This window comes from Trachypithecus francoisi, unplaced genomic scaffold (assembly GCF_009764315.1).
Source record: "Trachypithecus francoisi isolate TF-2019V2 unplaced genomic scaffold, Tfra_2.0 Lachesis_group11, whole genome shotgun sequence".
In the NCBI taxonomy this organism is placed as follows: domain Eukaryota; kingdom Metazoa; phylum Chordata; class Mammalia; order Primates; family Cercopithecidae; genus Trachypithecus; species Trachypithecus francoisi.
Window position 1 is genome coordinate 22,655,857 of NW_022681456.1, and position 24,573 is coordinate 22,680,429.

The following is a 24,573-nucleotide window of genomic DNA, read 5'->3' on the forward strand; positions in this document are numbered from 1 at the left end:
GCCCTCCTTGGCCTCTCAAAGTGCTGGGATTACAGGTGTGAGCCACTGCGCCCAGCCCACTGTGTGTTTTATACTTAGAGGGGCACATCTCAAGTTGGGCTACCCTCATTTCAGATGCGCAGTAGCCACGTGTGGAATGGCTATTGTATTGTACAGTACCGCCCTCCACAGGGTAGAAGGAGAGGGGATGGGATATGTTCTCAATTTTGTTCTTTATTTCCCAGTGATTGACCAATGTTTGCAGCTTTTGATGTTCTTTGTGATCTCCAGCTCTGCCTCAGTTGTATCATCACTAGCATCAGCACTTTGTTTAAAAATCAGTTTTCATTCTTATAAAAGACGACAAAGTATTAATGACAAATACATCTTTACACAGATGCTAATCCTGCTGAAATTGAACTCTTGGCTGGTAGGCAATGCCACCCTGTGGTAGCTCAAAAGTTTATTCATCAATATATGAAAGGCCAAATTCTAAGTAGAGAATGTGGCTTAGGAGTGTTAGTGTAGAATACATTAAACGTGAGTGCTTTTTATAATGAATTTTGGAGTAAATATATGTAGTAGCATGTAGTGAAATTAACTGTTAGGAGAAAACAGAGGTAAGAATTCCTGAGAAGTTGGTAAGATTGTTCTTTTAATGTAATTTTTTTTTTCTTCAGGGGTCGCAGATGGTGTAGGAGGCTGGAGAGACTATGGAGTTGATCCGTCTCAGTTCTCAGGGACTTTAATGCGGACGTGCGAACGTTTAGTAAAAGAAGGACGGTTCGTACCTAGTAATCCCATTGGAATTCTCACCACAAGCTACTGTGAGTTGCTGCAAAATAAAGTACCTTTGCTCGGTAAGTGGATATCCTATGTGTTTTCCTCTAACGAAGCCCCCCAGATGTTTAAAAACAAAACCAAGAAAATCACTTATCGGACCAGCTTTTTTCTGAGGCTCTTCCTACTAAGCAGAGTGTGATAGAGAAACTATAGGCTAACCGCTGGGCACAGTGGTTCACGCCTGTAATCCCAGCACTTTGGGAGGCTGAGGCGGGCAGATCACCTGAGGTCGGGAGTTCGAGACCAGCCTAACCAACATAGAGAAACCCTGTCTCTACTAAAAATACAAACATTCGCTGGGCATGGTGGCGCATGCCTGTAATCCCAGCTACTTGGGAGGCTGAGGCAGGAGAATCACTTGAACCCGGGAGGTGGAGGTTGCAGTGAGCCGAGATGGCACCATTGCACTCCAACCTGGACCACAAGAGCGAAACTCTGTCTCCAAAAAAAAAAAAAAAGAGAAACTATAGGCTAACCAGAATACTTAGTACTGTTTGGAGGGAATGTGGATAGGTACAGCACTTCAGAAAACAATTTGGTATTAAATATGAACACATAGTATGCCGCAGCAATTGCACTTCTAGGTGTTTACCCTAGACTAGAGAAACTCTTGCACAATACGTGAACCAAGAGATAGGTATGAGAATGTTCTCAAAATGTTGCCAATAATAGCAGAGAACTGGGGACAACCTAAAAGTCTGTCTGTTGTAGAAAAATACATTGTGAAAAGAAATGACTTAAAGCTGCATGCTCTACTCAGGAACATGTTGTGAAGGGAAGAGAGAACATTGCAGAATTCCACCTAACAGATTTCACATATTTCAAGTTTAGAAACATAAAAAGTTAAAACTGTATTGTTGAGGGATTCTAAAATTTGGTAAAAGAAGAAAGAAGAGCAAGAGGAAAGAAAAGAAAGGATCTGGCCTGCAAAATTCAGTTCATTACCTGTAATGAGTTCAAGTTGTGTTTGGTCACCCCACACTGCTAACAGGTGATTAGTTGGTGAAATAACTTGGCACAAATTAGATCCCCGATAATCTTGTATTAGAAAATTTAAAACCAAATATCTAGGGGTTGTTTATCTGGTATGCTAATGGAGCATCCTTTGGCCAGGCCTCTACATTTGTTTGTTAAATGATTTCCTGGGAACTTACCCAGCCTTCTAAGCAGACTCTCAGGGTATTATTACATTTCTGCTCATTGCCAGCATCTTTCTAGTTACTAGAAAGCCTCCCTCCCAGTCACCATTGACATTTAAAATCAGCCTCTGTTCGGCCAGGCGCGGTGGCTCACACCTGTAATCCCAGTACTTTGGGAGGCTGAAGTTGGCGGATCACAAGGTCAGGAGATTGAGACCATCCTGGCTAACACAGTGAAACCCTGTCTCTACTAAAAATACAAAAAATTAGCCCGTGTGGTGGCGGGCGCCTGTAGTCCCAGCTACTTGAGAGGCTGAGGCGGGAGAATGGCATGAACCTGGGGGAGCTTGCAGTGAGCCAAGATCGCACCACTGCACTCCAGCCTGGGCAACAAAGCAAGACTCCGTCTCAAAAAAAAAAAAAAAAAAAATCAGCCCCTGTTCAGTGTTAATGGAGATCACCACAGTTGTAGAATTTGCCTTCAGTTTAAAGTCCTTTGTAAGGAGTACTTTTTATCAGTCTGCTGTCTTCTGTCTTTGTGCTGTGATTAACTAACTTGTTTTTCATCAAACTGAGGAGGAATCTTGTCTTGCAGTTGCAGTATATACTGCTTTGTCTGAATTCCCTGTTTTGGACATGCAATCTGGAGCTTGCCTAGCACAGTGAAACATTCTAGATTCTATTTCTAGCACCTCTCTGTCAACTTGCTGTGTGACTTTGGGCAACCCACTTAACCTCTGATCTCCTTGCTTCACATGTTAAATGGAGAGAGAGCCCCTAGACACAGATTCCAGGGGCCTGACTCCTGCATGTTCTCAAGAGTGGCTCTGCTGACCCCCTGACCCCCGATCATTGACTTGAGATAACCGGTTACAAAACACATAACTATCCTGATTTTACACTTTAAAAGCTTTGGTTTTTGCTGTGCTTTTTTTCCTATTCCTACTTTCCCTTTCTTTCTGTTCACCCTCATGTATCTGGGAGATATTAATAAAATATATTTAAATTTAATATTAGAGAAAATAATATTTTCTTGCATTGAATATTGTGATTACTTTTTTCTCCTAAAAGGCACATTGAAGTAGTCTTTCATCACCATGTTTGACATACCTCTTTTTCACAAAATCTACACATCTCTAGGCTGTTGGTAATGAAACTCAAGCATATTTTGACAAAGACAGGCTGCTGAGTTTTACTGAACTTCAGCTAGATATAATTGTAAATCATGACAACTTTTTAAGTTAGGTAATTTTTTTTTTAATCCAGCAATTGCGAAAAAGCCTACAAAGCAATTCCAATATAAAAGGCAAGCTGGTAGCTGTAACCATTTATTTCTTTGACTTTCTAGCTGTGTTTGGGTCTAAGGGCATTACAGACTAATTGTTGACATATATGATTTCCTCAGAAACCCTTAAATGGATTGATAAGGTCCTAAGCAGCCAGCGTATCTTAAGAACATGAGGGATTGGTCCTAATAAGGTTATCCCTTTTTCTGCCACACAAAAGGCTTAGTAGTAGTTTACAAAATAAGGGGCTGGGTGATAAAAATATTTCCATTTGAGGATGAGGGACTCGCCTGCGTTCCCATCTATACGGGTCATTTGTCTAAACATCCTACGCTGTGGTTCTCAGCACCGCTTTTCTTACTCATCTTTGCCTGCTTGTTCCTCTCCAAGCACATGAGAATGATGAGCTTTTCTCCCAATATTAGGCTGCTGGGGCCTGAGCCATGTGCACACATCAGGAATTTGAGGAGGCAAAGGAGGAGGGTACACTCCAAGCCCAGATGGTTCTGTAAGGCCGGGCTTATACTCGTTGGTGCTGCTTTGGATACTGAAGCTCAGTCACTCACCAGGACTGTTTTGATTCCAACTCGGCGAGTTACTGTCACAGGGTAGCAAAGGATAGCCTGGCTTCATCAGTGAGTAATAACGAGTCACATGAGTCCTTCTTGCAGCAGAATTTTCAAGGATGTGCTACTCGGGTTGTTTTTCTTTCTCAGAATATAATCCCATGAGTTTTCAGAAGATGTTTTGGGTGGTGATCTATTAATGATAAATGGTTAGAGTTGATGTGCAGTGAGTTAGGAAGGAAAGGTAATGGGCAATCCTTGTCCTACTGTAAGCTATGGAGCGGGTTATCTGACAGCACTGCCAGTGAGTTATAGTACCCATGCTTTGCTTTTCATTGACACTTAATGGCTAGCGTAGTATGAGTTTAGTACTAATGCATATACTGTAGATAACAAGGAAATGGAATTTCTGTACGTTAGCATGAGAAAGATATGTATATTTTTAAGTGTTTTTAAGTTACTTTGTTAGGACAAAATTAACAAGAATTACCCATAATCCCACTAAGAAAACTATTAATATTTGAGTGATTATGCTTTCAGATTTTTTTTCTGTGTGTATTTGTGCATAGAAGAATGGTAACTTGAATTGAGTCTACTGTGTGCTCACAACAGCCCCATGAGGTAAATACATAGGTACTTAATGTTATTCCCCTCCGCCTTTTTTTTTTTTTTTTTTTTTTTTTTGGAGGCAGGGTCTTGCCCTGTTGCCCAGGCTGGAGTACAGTGGTGCAATCCCAGCTCACTGAAACCTCCGCCCCGCCCCGGGTTCAAACAATTCTTGTGCCTCAGCCTCCCAAGTAACTGGGATTACAGGCGTGCACCACCACGTCCAGCTAATTTTTTGTATTTTTAGTAGAGAGGGGATTTCACCATGTTGGCCAGGCTTGGAGGCTTAGTCTCAAACTCCTGGCCTTAAATGATCCACCCGCCTCGGCCTCTCAAAGTGCTGGGATTACAGGCATGAGCCACCTGATGCCTGTTTTGTCAGGAAGAAACAAATCTGGAGAGAATAAGTGACTTGCCATGGTCATATAACTGGAAAATGATGACACACTGGGATTCAATACAGCTGGTTCCATGGCCTATTTGTTTTGTTTTCCTTTTAACCATTATTTAAATAATTTAGACTTTGCCTATTGCTTTTTTTAAAAAATTTACTTCTAGTAAACATTACTCTTTTTGGTGTACAGTTCTTTAAGTTTTGACATCATCTTTTGTTAAGGAAACTTTCATGAGTTTGTAATCTACTTATTTTAAAGTTACCTTTCCTTTCAAATATATTTTATATAATTTTAATGGCTATAAAATAGCTAACACTATCTGTTGTAAGGGTTTGACATGACTTAACTAATTTTAATCCTTAGAAACAATTCTGTGAGGTACTTACTGTTATCCCTATTTTTGTGGATGAGGAAACTGGGGCACAGAGAGGTTAAGTAGCTCTCTCCGTCACAGAGCTGGGAAGTGGCAGAGTTAGGATTCAGACATAGGCAGGCTGACTCCAGAGCCTGTACTCCTGAGTATTACGTGATGGTGTATCTTTGCACTGTATGGATGTACTGTAATTTATTTAACCAGTCCCTTATTTTAGATGTTTAGATTGTTTCTAGTTCTTCCTCATCTTAAGCAATGTTTTTGTACTTAAGTCTTGTTTGTCCCTCTAATTATTTTCTTAGCATAAATTCTCACAGATGGAATTGCTAGATGAAAGGAGGTACATTTTTCAGGGCTATCTTGCCCTCCAGGAAAGTTGTTTACTTTTACTTTTCACTCCCACAGAATGTTCTGTGCAGTGGGCATGTTCCCTACACTTTGCCAACACCATGCATTATCTTCTTTTGACTCGTGTTAAACTAATAGGTGAAAAGCGTTACTAGTGAGGTGGTCATTTTTTCATATATTTACAGATCATCTACATTTATTTCTTTGTGAACTGCCTATTTTTCTATGTTGCCATTTTTCTGGTGGAGGTAGGTATAGGTTTAACTGTTAGTACTTGAGAGCGGTCTCTGCTAGTTGTGCCGTTAGCGTTTCAGTCTAGGGAAGATTCTGTGGCCTGTGCACAGCTAAGCTATCTTGAGTTCTTTGCCCAGAGTCTCTGTCGAATGAACAGGTTGATTCCACAAGCTGCCTGCAGAAATTTGGTCTTGTTGCCTCATAGTGAGTGAGTCATTAGTCTCCAATAAAAGTTCTTCATGACCTCAACAGATGGAAATCTGGTTTAAAATTGTAGTTATGTGCCCTGTCTTAAATGTTGGTGAATTTTGTGGAGAAGGCTTCCTGCCAGTGACTAATAAGAAATGTCAGGAAAATGTAACATTTTCATTCTGGCATTTAAGTATTAAAACTTAATATCTCAACAACATGCTTTTGAGCATTTGGCATAGGTGATATAGCACTACTGTTGAAATAGTGTGATTAAATACCAGTCATTTTTATTGCTTTCTATCACTGCAAATGGAAGAATTCAGATCATCGGTGGCCCAGTTACTATTTATAATACAAATCCTTTTTCTTTCCCCACCATGTTAACCCTGATCAGGGTATTATTGACATTCATAGAGGATGTGGAACATAACTAAGAAAGGTCCTGTTTAGGCAATGGAGATTCATATTATGGTGTGTTGCTCTTTGGGGTTATGTATTAATGTGTGTGCAAAGGCAGCCTAGGAAGAAAAAATAAATGGAGATGATTTTTGTTTCTAGGTAGCAGCACCGCCTGCATTGTGGTGCTGGACAGAACCAGCCACCGCTTACACACAGCAAACCTGGGCGATTCAGGCTTCCTGGTTGTCAGGGGTGGTGAAGTTGTGCACCGATCAGATGAGCAGCAGCATTACTTCAACACTCCATTCCAGCTCTCAATCGCTCCCCCTGAAGCTGAGGGAGTCGTCTTGAGTGACAGGTAATCTCCCCTCTCAGCCATTAAATGTGAGCAGGATGTGGTTCATTCATAGTCCCCTCCTGTCCCCCTTGAATGCAGTGAGGTAGGTATTTCCATGAAAAGAAGACAGAGAATGTCCTCATCAAGAGGACCTTTTAGTTTAACTTTGAAGGATACTTTGCTGGAACTAGACAATCTAGCTCAGTGGAATTCTGATAAATACCCAATAATTTGACAAGACCATGAAAATGCTATTTCAGGCTTACAGAATATCAGTTTTTCATATCAACACCACATGGTACATACAGTACCTTTATGAAATTGTGCTGGAGAAATGAGTCATTGTTCATGCATGCCATTGCTTATACAAGATTTTGCATACATTGTTGGGGAAGAGCACAAATAGACATCTGCGTTATTTATCAGAGTAACTTCCTGATTCTCTAGACCTCTTATTACATGCATCAAGTAGAACTTGCAGGAAATTGAATCAAAATGGTCTTGAGTGGCTGGGCACGGTTGCTCAGGCCTATAATCCCAGCACTTTGGGAGGCTGAGGTGGGTGGATCACTTGAGGCCAGGAGTTCAAGACCAGCCTGGCCAACACGGTGAAACCCCATCTCTACTAAAAATGCAAAAATTGGCTGGGCGTGGTGGCGGGCGTCTGTAGTCCCAGCTACTCGGGAGGCTGAGGCAGGAGAATCACTTGAACCCGGGAAGCAGAGGTTGCAGTGAGCCGAGATCACGCCACTACACTCTAGCCTAGGTGACAGAGCAAGACTCTGTCTCAAAAAAAACCAAAACATTAAGGCCAGAATGGTCTTGAGGTGGGCACAGTGGTGTAGAACCATAGTCCCAGGTACTTCAGAGGCTGAGGCTGGAAAATCGGTAGAGTCCAGCCTGGGCGACATAGCGACACCCTGTCTCTTAAAAAAAGTGGTCTTGGATATGTTCTTTGATAATGTTATTGAGGTGTTCTCTTTTTCTTTCTCACGTCTTTTCTCAGTTCACTTTTAAATTGTCAAGAACATTCCAAGATGGTACTTTTTTCTTCCCCTCCTTCTCTGAGACAGAGTCTTGCTCTTGTTGCCCAGGCTGGAGTGCAATGGCATGATCTCAGCTCACTGCAACCTCTGTCTCCCGGTTCAAGTGATTCTCCTGCTTCAGCCTCCCAAGTAGCTGGGATTACAGGCGCCCGCCACCATGCCTGGCTAATTTTTGTATTTTTAGTAGAGTTGGCGTTTCACCGTGTTGGCCAGGCTTGTCTGAAACTCCAGACCTCATGATCCACCCGCCTCGGACTCCCAAAGTGCTGAGATTAACAGGCATGAGCCACTGTGCCCAGCCAAGACAGTGCTTTTTTGAGTTGACTTTTACAGTTTTTCTTTTCTTAGATGAGTATCCAGAGTAAGGCAAAGCCCCAGATTTCAGTGTCTTTAACAATCTTATAGCTTTATAGAACCTGGCACAAACATCACTGGCAATTCATAAATGTTGATTAATGGACAATGAGCCTTTTGTAAAAGTAGAAGCATTCTAGCAAGTACTTGTCTCTGCTTAATAGCTCTTATTAAACCAGCTCTTAGGTCCAAACTAAGATAAAATGAATTATTATTATTGCCATCTTTTAAACTGGAATGAGCATGTTATATAATTAAATATTCAGTATTGCCCATCTAAAAAGTAACTTTAGCAGTATAAGTAACTTTTTAAAAGTCTAAATATTCTTCCAATTATGGTCACCAGCTCAAATCCGAAAGTAAAAAGTAAAAGTAGGCGGGTGACCATAATTGGAAGAATATTTGATTCTAGCCCCTTCTTAAGTTGGCTGTAATCTACATTATTGTTAGCCACACTGGAGTGGGGAGAACTCTGAACCCCAAGGCCTCCATAGAGCCCAAGCTCAGATCACAGTTTTTGGAGACTGGTGCTTTTAATTTTTTCTTCATTTGATTCTTCTTGTTGGGCTGCCAAGCACCAAAGCAGCCCTGCCATATCTCACACACTGTCTGTGGGACAGACAGGTTGGGGCAGTACTCTGCCGGCGTGCCAACGAGGTGGAGGTGGCTTCCCCTGGAGCCCAGAGACAGCTCGCTAGCATGTGATTTCAGCTCATGTTTCAGTGCAGTCAAAAGTTTCCAGCAGCACAGTATGTTCAATCAAAATGGGCAAAACTGCAGCTGGCGGAACACCAAGCTCATGGGTGGGAGTGTTAGGAGAGGACGAACGGTCCAATGGGAGCAAGACTCTCACAGACAGAATAGCAAAGGACACTCCTGGGGAAAGAAAAACCTCAGCATAAAACAGAGCTTCAGTGCCAACCTGGTCATTAATCTACACTTCTACAATCGGATTAGCTTTCAAAGGCTGAGTAGATGAGAGCATCTTGCATGGTTTTCTCTTTATTCCACAGAGAGAATTGACCTCGTTTCCCCCAGTTTTACAGTCTTTTTCCTTTTTTTTTTTCATGCTGCATGTATCTCCTTAGTTAATGGTCCCTCTTATCTACAGAATATTATTTTAACCTTAACTTGCAGGTTTTCCTTTAGTAGACATTTTTACAAAATGTTGATTATCTAAATGTGTAAGTGAAAGTCGGTTCCCTGCAGCAGCACGTGGCAGAACTTCACATGTGCCACCTTCTTCCTCAGTCAAGTGAGGATAAACCAGAAATTTTCTGAGTGCATTTAGTGTGAATCCTCAGGCATGTGTGCTTTTGTTTGGTAGTTTTTATGCTTTCTCTTCACAAATGTTGTCACATGTTGCTTACACAAGTGTTGGGGTTTTTCTGTCAAGCTTAGGGTGCTTTGTGTCTGGGGCCTCCCTTCCGGGTCAGTATCTGATTTGCTTTCCTGGCTCTTGTTCCTTAATTACAGGTTAAGGCAGATTATCAGATCTCACCTTTCCCTCCCCAGGGAGGCCTGGAAGGCGTGAAACTGGCCTTAAGAAGTACCCAAGAGGCTGGGCACGGTGGCTCACGCCTGTAATCCCAGCACTTTGGGAGGCCGAGGCGGGCAGATCTCAAGGTCAGGAGATCGAGACCACAGTGAAACCCCGTCTCCACTAAAAATACAAAAAAATTAGCCAGGCACAGTGGCCGGTGCCAGTAGTCCCGCCTGTAGTCCCAGCTACTCGGGAGGCCGAGGCAGGAGAATGTCGTGAACCCGGGAGGTGGAGCTTGCAGTGAAGTGAGATCGCGCCACTGCGCTCCAGCCTGGGCGACAGAGCAAGACTCTGTCTCAAAAAAAAAAAAAAAAAAAAAAAAGGAAGTGCCCAAGAACCAGCCTCAGGAGGCCATGATCTCTGAATATAAGATCTTTTCTCCCCACCCAGGGTTTTCCCCCATTTTTATGGATGCATCTGGTTTTTTTTTGTTTTTTTTGTTTTTAAGAGTTGTACACAAAAAAGTTTAGTGAGACATCTGCCCCTGTTTCTGTCCTCAGCCACATTCTCTCCTCAAAGGTAGCCGCTATGAGCAGTTTCTTTCTTTCTTTTTGTTTTTTGAGAGAGATCTCGCTCTGTTGCCCAGGCTGCTGGAGTGCAGTGGCGCAGTCTCAGCTTACTGCTACCTCTGCCTCCCTGGCTCTGGCAGTTCTCCTGCCTCAGCCTCCCGAGTAGCTAGAATTACAGGCGTGCACCACCACTATCTAAGTTTTTGTATTTTTTTAGTAGAGACGGGGTTTCACCATGTTGGCTAGGCTGGGCTTGAACTCCTGACCTCAAGTGATCTGCTCGCCTTGGCCTCCCAAAGTGCTCGGATTACAGGCATGAGCCACCAGCCACAGCCCACTATGAGCAGTTTCTTTGATTCTCTCCATATTTATTCTCTGCATATAGAAGCATCCATATCTGTGTGTCTTTCTGCCCTTTTTTTTTCTTTATGGAAATGGTTGCACATACGACACACCGTCTGCACCTTGCTTTTTTCTTCAACAGTATATTGAAGAGTTTTTTTCCCCAATTTGGAGAGTCAAATATTTAGCTGCTGCTTTCATTTAGTTATGCAACAGATACTTCTTTTTTCTTTTTTTTGAGATGGAGTCTCACTTTGTCGCCCAGGCTAGAGTGCAGTGGTGCCATCTCAGCTCACTGCAACCTTCACCTCTGGGGTTGAAGCAAGCGATTCTCCTGTGTCGGCCTTCCGAGTAGCTGGGATTATAGGCACACGCCACCATGCCACCATGCTTGGCTAATGTTTATATTTTTAGCAGAGATGGGGTTTTACCATGATGGCCAGGCTGGTCTTGAACTACTGACCTCAAGTAATCTGCCTGCCTCAGCTTCCCAAAGTGCTGGGATTGCAGGCGTGAGCCACCATGCCTAGTCAAGATACCAAGATATTTCTTGAAGACGTGTTAAACCAGGCACACTAATAAATACCCATGTATGGTGAGCACTTTGGGACCCTGGGGAGACACAGAGTCCTTACTGTGCCAATACACTGTAGATATTTCAGGTGAATGAATTCTTTTTTTTTCTTCTTCTTCTTTTTTTTGAGACGGAGTTTCGCTCCTATAGCCCTAGCTGGAGTGCAGTGGCGTGATCTAGCTCACTGCAACCTCTGCCTCCCAGGTTCAAGCGATTCTTCTGCCTCAGCCTCCCTAGTAGCTGGGATTATATGCGCATGCCACCACGCCCGGCTAATTTTTTGTATTTTTGGTAGAAATGAGTTTTAACCAGGCTGGTCTCGAACTCCTGACCTCAGTAATCCGGCCAAGTCTCACTCTGTCGCCAGGCCAGAAGGCAGTGGCACAATCTTGGCTCACTGCAACCTCCATCTCCCGGGTTCAAGCAATTTTCCTGCCTCAGCCTCCTGAATAGCTGGGATTACAAATGTGTGCCACCACGCCCAGCTAATTTTTAAATTTTTAGTAGAGATGGAGTTTCACCATGTTGGTCAGGCTGGTCTTGAACTCCTGACCTCAGGTGATCCACCTGCGTTGGCCTCCCAAAGTGCTGGGATCACAGGCGTGAGCCACCACGCCCAGCAGTGAATGAATTCTTTTTTTTTGAGACGGAGTCTCGCTCTGTCGCCCACGCTGGAGTGCAGGGACCGGATCTTGGCTCACTGCAAGCTCCGCCTCCCGGGTTCACACCATTCTCCTGCCTCAGCCTCCCGAGTAGCTGGGACTACAGGCTGCGCCACCTCGCCCGGCTAGTTTTTTGTATTTTTTTAGTAGAGACGGGGTTTCACCTTGTTAGCCAGGATGGTCTCGATCTCCTGACCTCGTGATCCGCCCGTCTCGGCCTCCTAAAGTGCTGGGATTACAGGCTTGAGCCACCGTGCCTGGCCTAGTGAATGAATTCTTATAGGATTGGCATGTTGTTCTCCACAAGTACTCATCATTCCACCCTCACGGCACCCCAGGAGCCAGATTCAAATATCCAAGGAAACTGATGAGTGAAATATGTGAATAAGAGAGGGTGGGCTGGGCGACTGGTGATTACAGTGGCTCACACCTGTAATCCCAGCACTTTGGGAGGCCAGGGCAGGTGGATCACCTGAGGTCAGGAGTTCAAGACCAGCCTGGCCAACATGGCAAAAGCCTGTCTCTACTAAAAATGTAAAAAAAAAATTAGCCGGGCGTGGTGGTGCATGACTGTGGTCCTACAGGCACTATTTTACACGCCTGTAGTCCCAGCTACTCGGGAGGCTGAGGCAGAATGGCGTGAACCCGGAGGGGCGGAGCTTGCAGTGAGCAGAGATCATGCCACTGCACTCCAGCCTGGGTGACAGAGCGAGACTCCATCTCAAAAAAAAGGAGAGAGAGGGAAGATGGAATTTGGCTCTAAAGTATTAGGAATAAAGACTCATTTCCGCTTGGATTTTAGAGGTGTGTTAGATCTGACTCAGAAGAGAACCCTTCCTCCTTCTCAGCCACTTGTGACTAATCATCATACTTGGTTTTACTCAGGAGTTTCAGTTAAAATTTTGAAACATTTTATATTAGTTTTCAATTAACTTTTTTCAGGGTTGGGAGTTTCAGAGTGACTTTTTAAAAAAATTGATTACATTATTATAAATTAGTTTTTCTTGCAAAAGGCTTATTACATTGTAAAATAGTGCCTGTAGGACATTTTGAACTCATCTCTAAAGGGCCTTTTTAACTTTGTCCCTCTCCTGTCCTTGCCACAGTCCGGATGCTGCTGATAGCACGTCTTTTGATGTCCAGTTAGGAGACATTATCCTGACGGCAACAGATGGACTCTTTGACAACATGCCTGATTATATGATCCTTCAGGAGCTAAAAAAGTTAAAGGTAATTAACTCAAAGGTTAGCTCTTGGGAACAGTGGCCCTCTCTGGACAGCTGAGTTTTATGGATTCAGTTGCATTATCTCTTTGTAGTTTTGGAAAGAACTATTTTGTGAATTTCAGGAAACTAGTAATAGCTCTGGTCTTTCAAATAATTAGAGCACTTGGAAAAAGAAGCTTCCTACCCAAGTTTTTCATAGGCTGGTAAAAGTAGGAAAAGTCTAGATGGAGGGCATTTCTTGTTTGTATCTTTATTTGTATTTTAATGGTGTCTAATGGTGTTGGGTCCTGGTTGTCTTTTTCTCCTTTTATTCTTCTAACACACCCAGCAGGTGTTGAATCAGGCAAAGACGGGAAATAGTCATGTCAGAGCCAGCCAAAGGCAGCAGGCCGCTGGAAGCCTCAATGTGACCTGAGCTGCCACTGGTAACCAAATAGTTTGGGTTTCTCCCATAGAGAGAGGAAGGAGGTGAAAACTAGGCTTTCAACTTTTTCCTGGCTTTGTGAACACACTCTGGGAAAAATTAGTCTTTTTCTCATGAGTCTTTACCTCTAACCAGTATGACTTTGGGTACATTTCTTTCTTTCTTTTTTTAATTATTTATTGAAGTTGCTGAGATCTAGGGTTTCTTAAAAGTGTTTAAGCAGTATTTTCTTCACATAAAATGGGGCATCCTAAAGATCCTCTTTTATAGGGTTGCAGTGAGGATTAACTACAGCCCTGTGTAGGACTCCTTAGTGCCACGCCTTGTCTGTGGAGTGCAGTGTGAGGTGCTTCCTTGTTGCAGGCACTGTGTTCTGTGTGGTGACACAGTGGTGAGCAGAATCTACACAGTCCCTACCTGTATGGAACTTACATCCTAGTGGAGGAAAATAGATAAATACAGGGAAGTAAATCTATGATGTAATGTGGGTGCTAAATAAGAAGAAAAACAAAGCTGGATAAGGGAATAGAGAGTAGAAGGGACTGCTACTACTTTAGATAGATTGGTCAGGGAGGGCCTTTTTGAGGAGGTGACATTGAAGCAGAGACCTGTCGTTACACTGAAACTAGAGCTGAAGTGGACCTCGTGTTCCCATCCCCGTTTTGCAGATGAGGTAGTTGGAGCAGCAAAGATAAAGTTAAGGCCCAAGATTTCACAGCTAGACAGGAATGTCCTCCTGATACAAAATTCTGAAGGTATTTTCACTAGAGCAACTGGCAGCTCTTGGAGGCAAACTGGGGTTGGCCAGGGTGTGTTCCTAAGCAGGTAAGTTTTTGAAGTATCCTTCAAAGGCTATCAGAATCTGCCTTTTCAGTTCATCCTATTTTAGCAAGAATACCTGAAGAATTTCAAATGGGAAAAATGCAAAAATGAAAATCCAAACTTTAGGGCATAAGGCCACCATAGCAAAGGACTTTCTGATTGATACCTTGTGCAGGCAGCACTGGTGTCTTGTTCATATTAGCCAGGGCATGATGTTTTAATGTCTTTTCTAACTAGAATAAAACTTAAATGATGGAAAAGGTGGTTAGATAAATGTTACTGTCTTGAGCATTATGGTAAAATAACTTCCTCATGCTTTATCTTAGAATTCAAATTATGAGAGTATACAACAGACTGCAAGAAGCATTGCTGAGCAAGCTCATGAGCTGGCCTATGACCCAAATTATATGTCACCTTTTGCACAGTTTGCATGTGACAATGGATTAAATGTGAGAGGTAAGCATTCTTTGGGAAGGTCATAGGGACTGGGGACGTGGTGTCAGTAGAGTGGAGCATTCTGGGCTCTGGGTGAGACTGTGGAGGTATCCTTTCCCAGCCCCCAAGCTGTGCACTGGTGGCTTTCAGCAAGGTCAGGAGGATGAGAGCAAGTGCATGTCGTTACGTCTTCCCCACACAGCATGCCCTTCAGAACTGAACCTCATTGGCCGCAGAGGCAGGTGGAACCTGAAGCCCTTTATTGCCGCCACCGCAATGCTTGGACCTGAGCCCAAAAGGCCTCTGAGCTCTGCCCAGAGTGCGTGGACATTCCTAACAGTTTAACATTTTGCCTTTCACGTGTCTGACATTTCGCTTCTCCCTTCCTCTGCTCTGTGGGACTCAACAGTATTTGCCTGCCAAATTGCCACAGCAGGGTTTGAAGAGGGAAGCAATGTGAAACTGCCCTTGACTGAAGACTTGTCCTATCTACTGCCTGATGTGTGACTTTGGGAGCAGGCCGGTGGCTCCGTCTCAGGGCTGGGATGACATGTTGGTGCTAGCATATCAGAGCTAGTAGAATTAGTCAGTTTCTTGTTGATATAATTTTATGACATGTGAAACATTTCTTAGTCCTCCAAAAAATGTTAAAATAGAAAAAAGTGCATGCCATAGCTGTTTGGCAGATTAGAATACAAGGCTATTCCTAGTTTCAAAACACTGGATATGTTTGTCTAAATTAGGATTGTGGGTATAGAAGCATGTAACTTTCTCGTCAGATTCACTGTGATTGATGTGAACAGAGGATGTGGTGGCTGTTTGAATAGAGCGCCTGTTGTAAAGGAGCAGGGAAGATTTTTTTTTTTAAAGCTTCAGTTTCATATAATTTCTTGGAGTTTTGTTTAACTGTTTTTCTTTATCAAATATTTTTTTCTTTATTCTACTAGGGTATACTGACAAACCAAAACTGCCTGGAATGCAAGCATTTGTCTCCTAGTACTTATTTAAGTACACATTTTTTTATTGACTTTTCCTTTTAAAATATACTGATAGGGGGCCGGGTGCGGTGGCTCAAGCCTGTAATCCCAGCACTTTGGGAGGCCGAGACGGGCGGATCACGAGGTCAGGAGATCGAGACCATCCTGGCTAATACGGTGAAACCCTGTCTCTACTTAAAAATACAAAAAACTAGCCGGGCGACGAGGTGGGCGCTTGTAGTCCCACCTACTCGGGAGGCTGAGGCAGGAGAATGGCGTAAACCCGGGAGGCGGAGCTTGCAGTGAGCTGAGATCCGGCCACTGCATTCCAGCCGGGTGGCAGAGCAAGACTCCGTCTCAAAAAAAAAAAAAATATATATATATATAATATATATATATATATATATATATACTGATAGGTTCTCATTTTCATTGTAGGTGGAAAGCCAGATGACATCACCGTCCTTCTTTCAATAGTGGCTGAGTATACAGACTAGCCGAGGTGTCGAGTCCTGCCTTTCCTTTCATCATCCCAAATTTCCCCTGCCATGTGTGCTGATCCTGCTGGCAGGACCACATTTCTTTGCCACTGATCTCAATGGCCAGTGATGTAAGTCTTTTGCCTGTCTTCTTGAGACCCATTGAGATCTTTGTTGAGAACCACTACTATCATTCACTAGCTCATATCTGCCGGCAACAATTGAAGAGATCCAAGATTTGAAGATTGGCCTTCATTTCTCGATGTTCTTTCCATGATGGGGATGGAGGTGTTCAGTGCCACCGTGGCTGTTTATTTTCAAAAGTAGTTGAAATATTGAAAATGAGTAATGTTGGTAAAGTGAATTCAAAATCCTAGTGTGCTAAAGGGATTGTACAAGTCTAACACAAATTGTACGTAATGATACATCTAGAAACATATATTATTCATCAAAAGAAATGTTACACGTGTACTCCACAGGCATAGTCTTTGTTATGATGATTGGTGTGGCTTTATGTCTTTGTTATAAACTCCTGTTTTTCAGGGGCTTATGATTCTGCTCTAAAACATTGCTCTGGGTTATACAGTTTTGATCCCAGAAGCTTTTTTGTTACAAATCGGGAGAAAAATCCATTTTAGTTCTATGGGTGCAAGTATTTCATGCTTTTAAAAAGATGCTTGTGTTCCTGTGGTTAAAGTTTTGGCAGTTTATTGATTAGTCCAAATCACAGGCTAAGGTCTGATCACCAGGAGGGGTGGGGGAGACACTTTACCAGTATTTTTTTATGGAAATATTATTCAAGATTGTAAAACCCCTCAAAGCCTAGAAATTGAATGTTATGGCTGAAATTCCTCCTAGTTGTCTGATAGGATGCCCCCGAATGGGAACTCTAGGGCCCAAGGCCTGAAGGGTTGAGAACAAACAACTGTAACTTTGAATTTTGTTGGCTTTCAGTGGTCATGCTACCTACCCATACTTGTACTCTCAGACCTTTTATTAGTAGCCTTGCTTTCTATAGCGCATACACCAAATCCAGTGAGTCCATGTGGAGAGAGCACTGTGTGCGGCGGCAGCAGCACAGACGTCCATGAGGAAAACTCCCAGTGATGATCTGACATTTACAATTACCCCACACAGAAATGTAGGGGTTTCTGAATCAAGCTTAATGTTTACAGTTTCCGAATAGCCATTTTGCAGTGTATAGTTTCCTTACAAAACTACCCCACATTCAGTTTTCCCATTATCTGCAAGCTGAAACTTATTTTTAAGGTTTGTGTACAAGTGGACTGCTGTAAAGATATATATTTTGGGGTCAGTTTTTTCCTTCATTAACTTGGTGGTAGAAAAAATATATACTTAGAAATCCTTAAATTAAAGCCATGTTTTATATATAAGTCAGGTAACATTGGTGTATAGATGAGAATGCAATTAAACCTGATGAGAATCTACTTGAGAATATAGAAAGTCTTTCTCTAAAGGAGATACTGACTCCCTGGTTTATTGCATTAAAATTTATGTTTGAGGTTACCTCAACTTGTTTTAAAAGATTTTGTTTTGTGAATTTGTACTGTATATTTGAGTAACTGTCAAGCTTTTATTTAAAATTGTTTAACATGTACCATGTACATGTCATTACTATATTTCAATGCATCATGCTTGTAACAGGCATTTCATTTATAATAAGAATGAGTTATTCATTTGTAAGCCGTTCAGTAATTTATCTACTATTCCTAAATTGGCATAATGTTAGATAATCTATTTTGAATCACCTTTAATTACATGTCAGAATGCCTTAACTACCCTAACTTGACAAAACAGAATTCTTTGGTAGACAAGGTGGGGGAGGGGTGGGGGGTCTGGAGGGAGACTCTATTTAAGGAGAAATCATGCTATGATAAAACACAAGCATGAGTGGCAAGTGGCGGGGTATTTATTTTGCACAAACTATTTGCAGTCTCTGTGTATTTAAAAAGTAAAGAAAGTTGCATCCAGAAGGGTTTTGTTAGAAGGAATACATTTATATTAGGATTGACAACTTCAGCTCTTTTGTTTAGGTTTTCAGTTGTTTTTGGTAAGAGGTATGTAGCCTTATGATCTGGATATATTTTGCATTCATTTTCCAACGCCTGTGTTTAATTCCTGGTAAGAGCAATGCTCGTCAAGTTTCTGGTTTTTCTCTGCTCTCATTTAACCTGTCAAACACAGTATTTGTAAAGTTAGATTGGTGGTGTTATACACAACTCATTTACTCAGCTTACCTTTTTGAGAAATGATTGTTAGAAATTGACAATGTGTTTGTTCCAGTGATACTGAAAGTAGTGGGGCAAGAATTGAGTTTCACAGTGGAATTGACTTTGGATCTGGCCTATAGATTAGTGACATAAAATATTTTCTCTATTTTCCCCTGTTCTTTTTGTGTTATGTACTTAATTTTATGACTGCCGGGGGGGTCAGTTGGAGTGCTGCTTAACAAGTATCTCTCCTACTCTCCGGTCAGAGGCTATGTTGGACCCATAGTAGAATTTTCCAGGTCACAGACCCAAGCTTCCATGGGTTGTTACTGTGCTGTACCACTTGGTGGGTCTGATTCTGAACCTGATGTGTGTGTTAATTGTATTTTAAGCAACACACACACACACACACACTTGCCTCATGTAATGGACTTTTATAACAATAGAAAAAATTTGGATTTCTAATTTACAAATGGCAAATTATCCCTCTCTGGATGCACCAAAGACCAGTAAAGTTTATAGCTTTTCCATCTATATTTATAAAGCAATACTGTATTATAAAAATCAATATTTTTATCACATGCTTGAAATTTTTATTTTGTTCTGTTTTAAAGTGTGCACTCTAAACATATCAGAACCTTATTTCTTCCTATGAACTTAAGCTGCCTGCGCACAAAAAAAAAAAATTTACCAAATGGAGATGCAATAGAGTCCATAGGCTCTGAAAACTAAAAGAAGAAATGGGAGGCAGGGGGAACAAGTTATTTGTCCTGAGTTACTGTATTTGCTTGACATGGTTGATGGGTACTAAGTCACAAAAGAATCCATTCCAGGTATGCATGTCTGGGGGTTGGGCTGTGTCTAGATTAGAAACTCGGTTTCAAGCTTTGCATGATGGGAGAGCATCCTCTCCTATCAGCTTTGTGTGTTCTGGATAGGACAGTAGCCCGGAGATGGAAACCACCTTCAGTACCACTAGCCCACCATACCAAGTAACAAGTTAGGCAGGAATCGTGGGAATTTATTGAGTCAGCTTTGAGTGTTTGGGAGAATGTAAACAAGATATTGGCTCGAACTGTAAACATTTGTACTTTGGGCAAGTTCATGGTTCCTTAGGTCACCTTTTACCAGCTGTCTTTGGTAGAAGCTACAGCATTCAGTTTCTCTGGAAACTCTATCACATTTTTGCATTTTAAAAATTTTACAGTATCAAAAACCAAAATCTGCTTATAAAACAAAACATGAAGCAGAACATATTTGGATTCTATTTATTTAAAATTAAATTCTTTGCAAAATTGAACTTCTCAACTAAAATGTGTCCATGTCAAAATTTTAACTGTTAGCAGGTAGTTTGTGGCAAAGATGGCTAAATAATGAAGCAAATTAGAATCTGTGTGTATACTAATGAGCTGCTTTTTTTCTGTTGAGACTATCATTATTTGTCTTATTACCCAAGAGGCAATTACCTGAATTTGGATGTCTGAATTATAACTTATGCAGGAATAGTTCTGTAAATACATTTAAATAAACTGTAAAGATATTTAATAAACATAGTATTTATACTAATCTGTGTACTTCTTTTGGTTTGAATAGTAGCTAAGTGAGACACCAGCCCTTGACACTGAGTTTGTCGGTCTCAAGTCCTCATTTCTAAGCCTCCTAGTCATTCTAGCACTGAATATATGCTACTACTTTAACTGGCTCCAGTTGGCTGCTTCACTATATCAGGTGAGCTTCCTCAGAAATTCATCAAAATGGACTGACAACTGAATGTAAATTATAGAAGTTTTTCCCAGCTGAGGCTTTGCACCTTCCATATATAGAGGGAAGTATAGAGGGAAACTACAAAAAAAATCTGGTGCACAGTCGTGTTGTTTAACAGCAGAGATGTTCTGACAGATGCATCCTTAGCAAGTTCATCATTGTGTACTGACATAAGCCTAGATGATCTAGCCTACTACACATCTGGACTATATGGATAGCCTGTTGCTCCTAGGCGACAAACCTGTATAGCATGTTACTGTACTGAATACTGTAGGCAGTTGTAACACAACAGTAATCATTTGAATATCTAAATATAGAAATGGTTCAGCAAAACTATGGTATGAAAGACAAAAAACGGTACACCTGTATAGGGCAACTCCATTATCTTATGGGACTACCACTGTCTGTGCAGTCCATCATTGACCAAAACTTTGTTATGCAGCAGATGACTGTATTGCAACTTAGCACTTTGTATCCAAATTCTAAAATCCAAAGTGCCCAGCTAGTTTTTGTATTTTTTGTAGAGATGGGATCTCACCATGTTGCCCAGGCTGGTCTTGAACTGCTGGGCTCAAGTGATCCTCCCACCTGGGCCTCCCAAAGTGCTGGGATTACAGGCATGAGCCTTGCCAGTGTTAACTATCTTTAATAGTCCAATGCTGCATCCAGGCTATTACTGATGATGATGCTTTCAAGACCTAAACCCCTCTGCCTATTTCAATGAATGAAGCAGAAATGTTATCCTCAGCAGAGACCCACAGAGTTACTCTTGGTATAAAAGCTCCCTGGTCTAACAAATCTGCATTTGTTAGAAATATCAGAAATTCAGTGTTAATCATCAGTGTAAGCATAAGATACATAAATCTTCAGCCTACCATATGAAAGGACTTAGTTGAAATTATGTGGGCATTGCCAATTACCACAAAAAGCTTGGTTAAGGCCCATTTTCATTCACTAAGGAACATCTTGGGATGAACTTGAGTTTTTATTCGGTTATTGTGGGTAGCTATGACTCATTACTAAGCTACAAGAGCCAAATTCATTCTGGTTTCAGTTAGAACTCTATTCACAGTTCTAAAGCATGCTAATCTACTCCGCCACCTTTATGAATTTCTCACAAAGTCTAAACTACAATTGCTTGCCAGTTAACACTTCCTTAGGTTTGAAGGTTTCAGAAAGACTTAACAATAAGATGTTACAGAAGTCTCGTTTGTCAGGTTATAATTGACTGTAAACAGGTTTGGGGGAGGGAGAGGCACACATCATAAGACATTACATAACAGTGTTTTGTGCCAGATTTTTTAGTCCATTTGTACAGGTAAAAAGCTAACTCTTAAAGGGCCAAAGAGCAGAGACATTTGTTTTCCACCTTATTCCACTCCAAACTCAGGCTGTCTTGGCAGTGGAGGATGCTGTTCTATGTCAGATAATACAGAAATATTTGGCATCACTTCCATTAAATTCTTTTCTGCATCACACTGCAAAATAAAAAATCACATCTGAAAATCAGAACAATTTGAGGTTAAGATATAAAATTTTGTAATACGTAAAAACACTCCAGGCTGGGCGCAGTGGCTCAAGCCTGTAATCCCAAGCACTTTAGGAGGCCTAGGTGGGCAGATCACTTGAGATCAGGAGTTCAAGACCAGCCTGGCCAACACGGTGAAACCCTGTCTCTACAAAATACGAAAAATTAGCCAGCCATAGGGGCACGCACCTGCAATCCCAGCCAACACTGGAGGCTGAGGCAGGAGAATCACTTGGACCTGGGAGGCAGACGTTGCAGTGAGCCGAGATGGCACCACTGCACTTAAGCCTGAGTGACAAAGTAAGACTCCGTCTAAAAAAACTAAGTGAAGGTGACTATATATTTTTATTCTTGATCTTTTTTCCAGGGTTTATTCTACTTAAAGTCTTAAAATATAAAAAACAATGGACAAAAAAGGCCATGGTATTACATGAGAAAACTAAAATCCAAATGTTTGTAATCAAATACAAAAGATACCTGACTACAAATCACAAAATTCCATTTCAAACCATCCTGATGCACTCCAAATGGCTGCTGAATAAAGTTTAAATACCTTTATAAAACTAGCAAAGATGTTAAAAGCTCTAGGGTGAACATGCATTGAATTGAATAACTCTAATGGGCTTTTTTCCTTCACAGGAAACTCTTCTGCCTCCCAAGTAGCATAATGGATTTAAAGCAAGTTACATACACTTGACAAACAGCTATTTCTAGATATGGTTGTTGTACAAGATGATGTGGTTTAAAAGCCCATCCTCCATTCCAAGGAAGTTCTGGACAACCTCTTTTAGACATTAAACATGCAAACTCGTGCTTGAGGGGCAAATGAGCCAGTCACTGGGCTGTGGGCCAGCTCAGACATCATTAAGCATTAGAATATAGAGAAACTGCCATTATTCATGTCCTCTTCACTGTCACTTGCTCTTGCCAGACTGTCGAAAGGGCGGTTGAAGTGTTCTTGCTGGTCAGAAGAAACTGCTCCAAAGAACATGCAAGAAAACTGGAGGGAAAAAAGGAACTGCACTGTTGATTCCAAAGAGAAAGTTTGCTCATTAAATGCTCCAGGTGACAGTCCTCTTCAGAAATCTGACCAGTATTATATCCCTCTTTGCTGGTGATGGTTCACAGAACACCCAGAACCTTCATTATTGGTCCAACAAGTCCTAAAACTATACCTTTCCCTGACTTCAAAGGCACACGACAATCTTCAGTTTGGGATCAATGGTCTGCTGCTGACTCCCCTCCCGAGCCATCAAAGCTTCCACCAGGACTGTGAAAGGCAGAGATCAAGGAAGCCTCCGTAGGCCACTGGATGAATTCATCCATTTTTTTCTTCCCCTCCTGCTACAGCAGAAGCCACCCTTCCAGGTTAAAGCCAGTCATTCCCTATCTCCGCATCCCAGCTCCCTCAGAATATTAGCATTTTCAAATGTTCAAATGCCTTTCATCTTTACTTTTTTATTTGTGATCAGGTCTTGCCCCATTGCCCAGGTTGCAGTGCAGCTGTGTGATCACATCTCACCACAGCCTCAAACTCCTGGGCAATCCTCCCACCTCAGCCTCAGGAGTAGCTGTAACTACAGGCATGCACCACTATGCAGTTTTGTTTTGTTTTTCCCCTCATAAAGACAGGGTCTTGCTATGTGGCCCAGGTTGGTCTCAAACTCCTGGCTTTAAGCAGTCCTCCCACCTTGGCCTCCCAAAATGCTAGAATTACAGGCATGAGCCACTGGGCCCAGTCTTCTTTAAAATACAGAAATAAGCCGGGCGCGGTGGCTCATGCCTGTAATCCCAGCACTTTGGGAGGCTGAGGTGGGCGGATCACAAGGTCAGGAGATCGAGACCATCCTGGCTAACATGGTGAAACCCCGTCTCTACTAAAAATACAAAAAAAATTAGCCGGGCGCGGTGGCGGGCGCCTGTAGTCCCAGCTACTCCGGAGGCTGAGGCAGGAGAATGGCGTGAACCCGGGAGGCGGAGCTTGCAGTGAGCTGAGATCCGGCCACTGCACTCCAGCCTGGGCGACAGAGCGAGACTCTGCCTCACAAAAAAATAAATAAAAATAAAAATAAAAAAATAAAAAATAAAATAAAATACAGAAATAGCCAGGCACAGTGACTCATGGAGGCTGAGGCAGGTGCATCGCCTGAGCTCGAGACCTCAGGAGTTCGAGACCAGCCTGGTCAACATAGTGAATCCCTGTCTCTACTAAAAATACAAAAAATTAGCTGGGCATGGTGGCGGGTGCCTGTAATCCCAGCTACTAGGGAGGCTAGGGCAGGAGAATCACTTGAACCTGGGAGGCGGAGGTTGCAGTGAGCTGAGATTGAGTCACTGCCAGCCTGGGCAACAAGAGCGAAACTCTATCTCTAAATAAATAAACAAACAAACAAATAGCCTAACCTTATCCCATTTCCCCCTTCAGTTACCGCTTTATCTCTACTTGTAGAGCTGTCTACACCCACTGTCTCCATCTTCTCATTCTCCTACTCTTTAACTCTACTTTAAAAAAGCTGTTCCAGGTCAGGCACAGTAGCTCACACCTGTAATCCCAGCACTTTGGGAGGCCAAGGCGGGTGGATCACCTGAGCTCAGGAGTTCGAGACCAGCCTGGGAAACCCTGTCTACTAAAATACAAAAAAATTAGCTGGGTGTAGTGATGTATGCCTGTAATCCCAGCTACTTGGGAGGCTGAGGCATAAGAATCACTTGAACCCGGGAGGTGGAGGTTGTAGTAAGCCGAGATTGCGCCCCTGCACTCCAGCCTGGGCAACAGGGCAAGACTGTCTTTAAAACAAACAAACAAACAAACAGAAAAACTTCTCCCTCACTGACCCCCATATCACAGAAACCCCCCTAGAATTTACCACATCCTTCAAGTCAGGACCCATTTTCAGTCCTCCCCACTTGATATTCACTCTGACACATCTTATGCTACACTCTCCTGGCTGCTCTTAGCT

At 42.3% G+C, this 24,573-nt stretch overlaps 2 protein-coding genes across 4 annotated transcripts in view; one reads left to right on the forward strand and one right to left on the reverse strand.

Annotated features, from left to right (window-relative positions):
* PPTC7 (protein phosphatase targeting COQ7) overlaps positions 1 to 19,887 on the forward strand; it is a 51,373-nt gene extending 31,486 nt beyond the window's left edge. Inside the window, exons 2-6 of the mRNA XM_033220632.1 lie at positions 660 to 839; positions 6,520 to 6,718; positions 12,834 to 12,957; positions 14,526 to 14,655; positions 16,050 to 19,887. Of these exons, the coding sequence (XP_033076523.1) occupies positions 660 to 839; positions 6,520 to 6,718; positions 12,834 to 12,957; positions 14,526 to 14,655; positions 16,050 to 16,108 (692 nt within the window). The 3' untranslated portion in view covers positions 16,109 to 19,887. The remainder of the gene's footprint in view (positions 1 to 659; positions 840 to 6,519; positions 6,719 to 12,833; positions 12,958 to 14,525; positions 14,656 to 16,049) is intronic.
* The window catches only part of RAD9B (RAD9 checkpoint clamp component B), a 39,443-nt gene continuing 33,797 nt past the window's right edge, over positions 18,928 to 24,573 (reverse strand). For 2 of the 3 annotated variants that reach the window (XM_033220627.1, XM_033220630.1), the window contains exon 11: positions 19,576 to 22,613. In XM_033220627.1, the coding sequence (XP_033076518.1) occupies positions 22,485 to 22,613 (129 nt within the window). In that variant the 3' untranslated portion in view covers positions 19,576 to 22,484. Of the gene's footprint in view, positions 22,614 to 24,573 lie in introns of all 3 variants that reach the window. The other variant, XM_033220628.1, reaches the window with a different exon arrangement.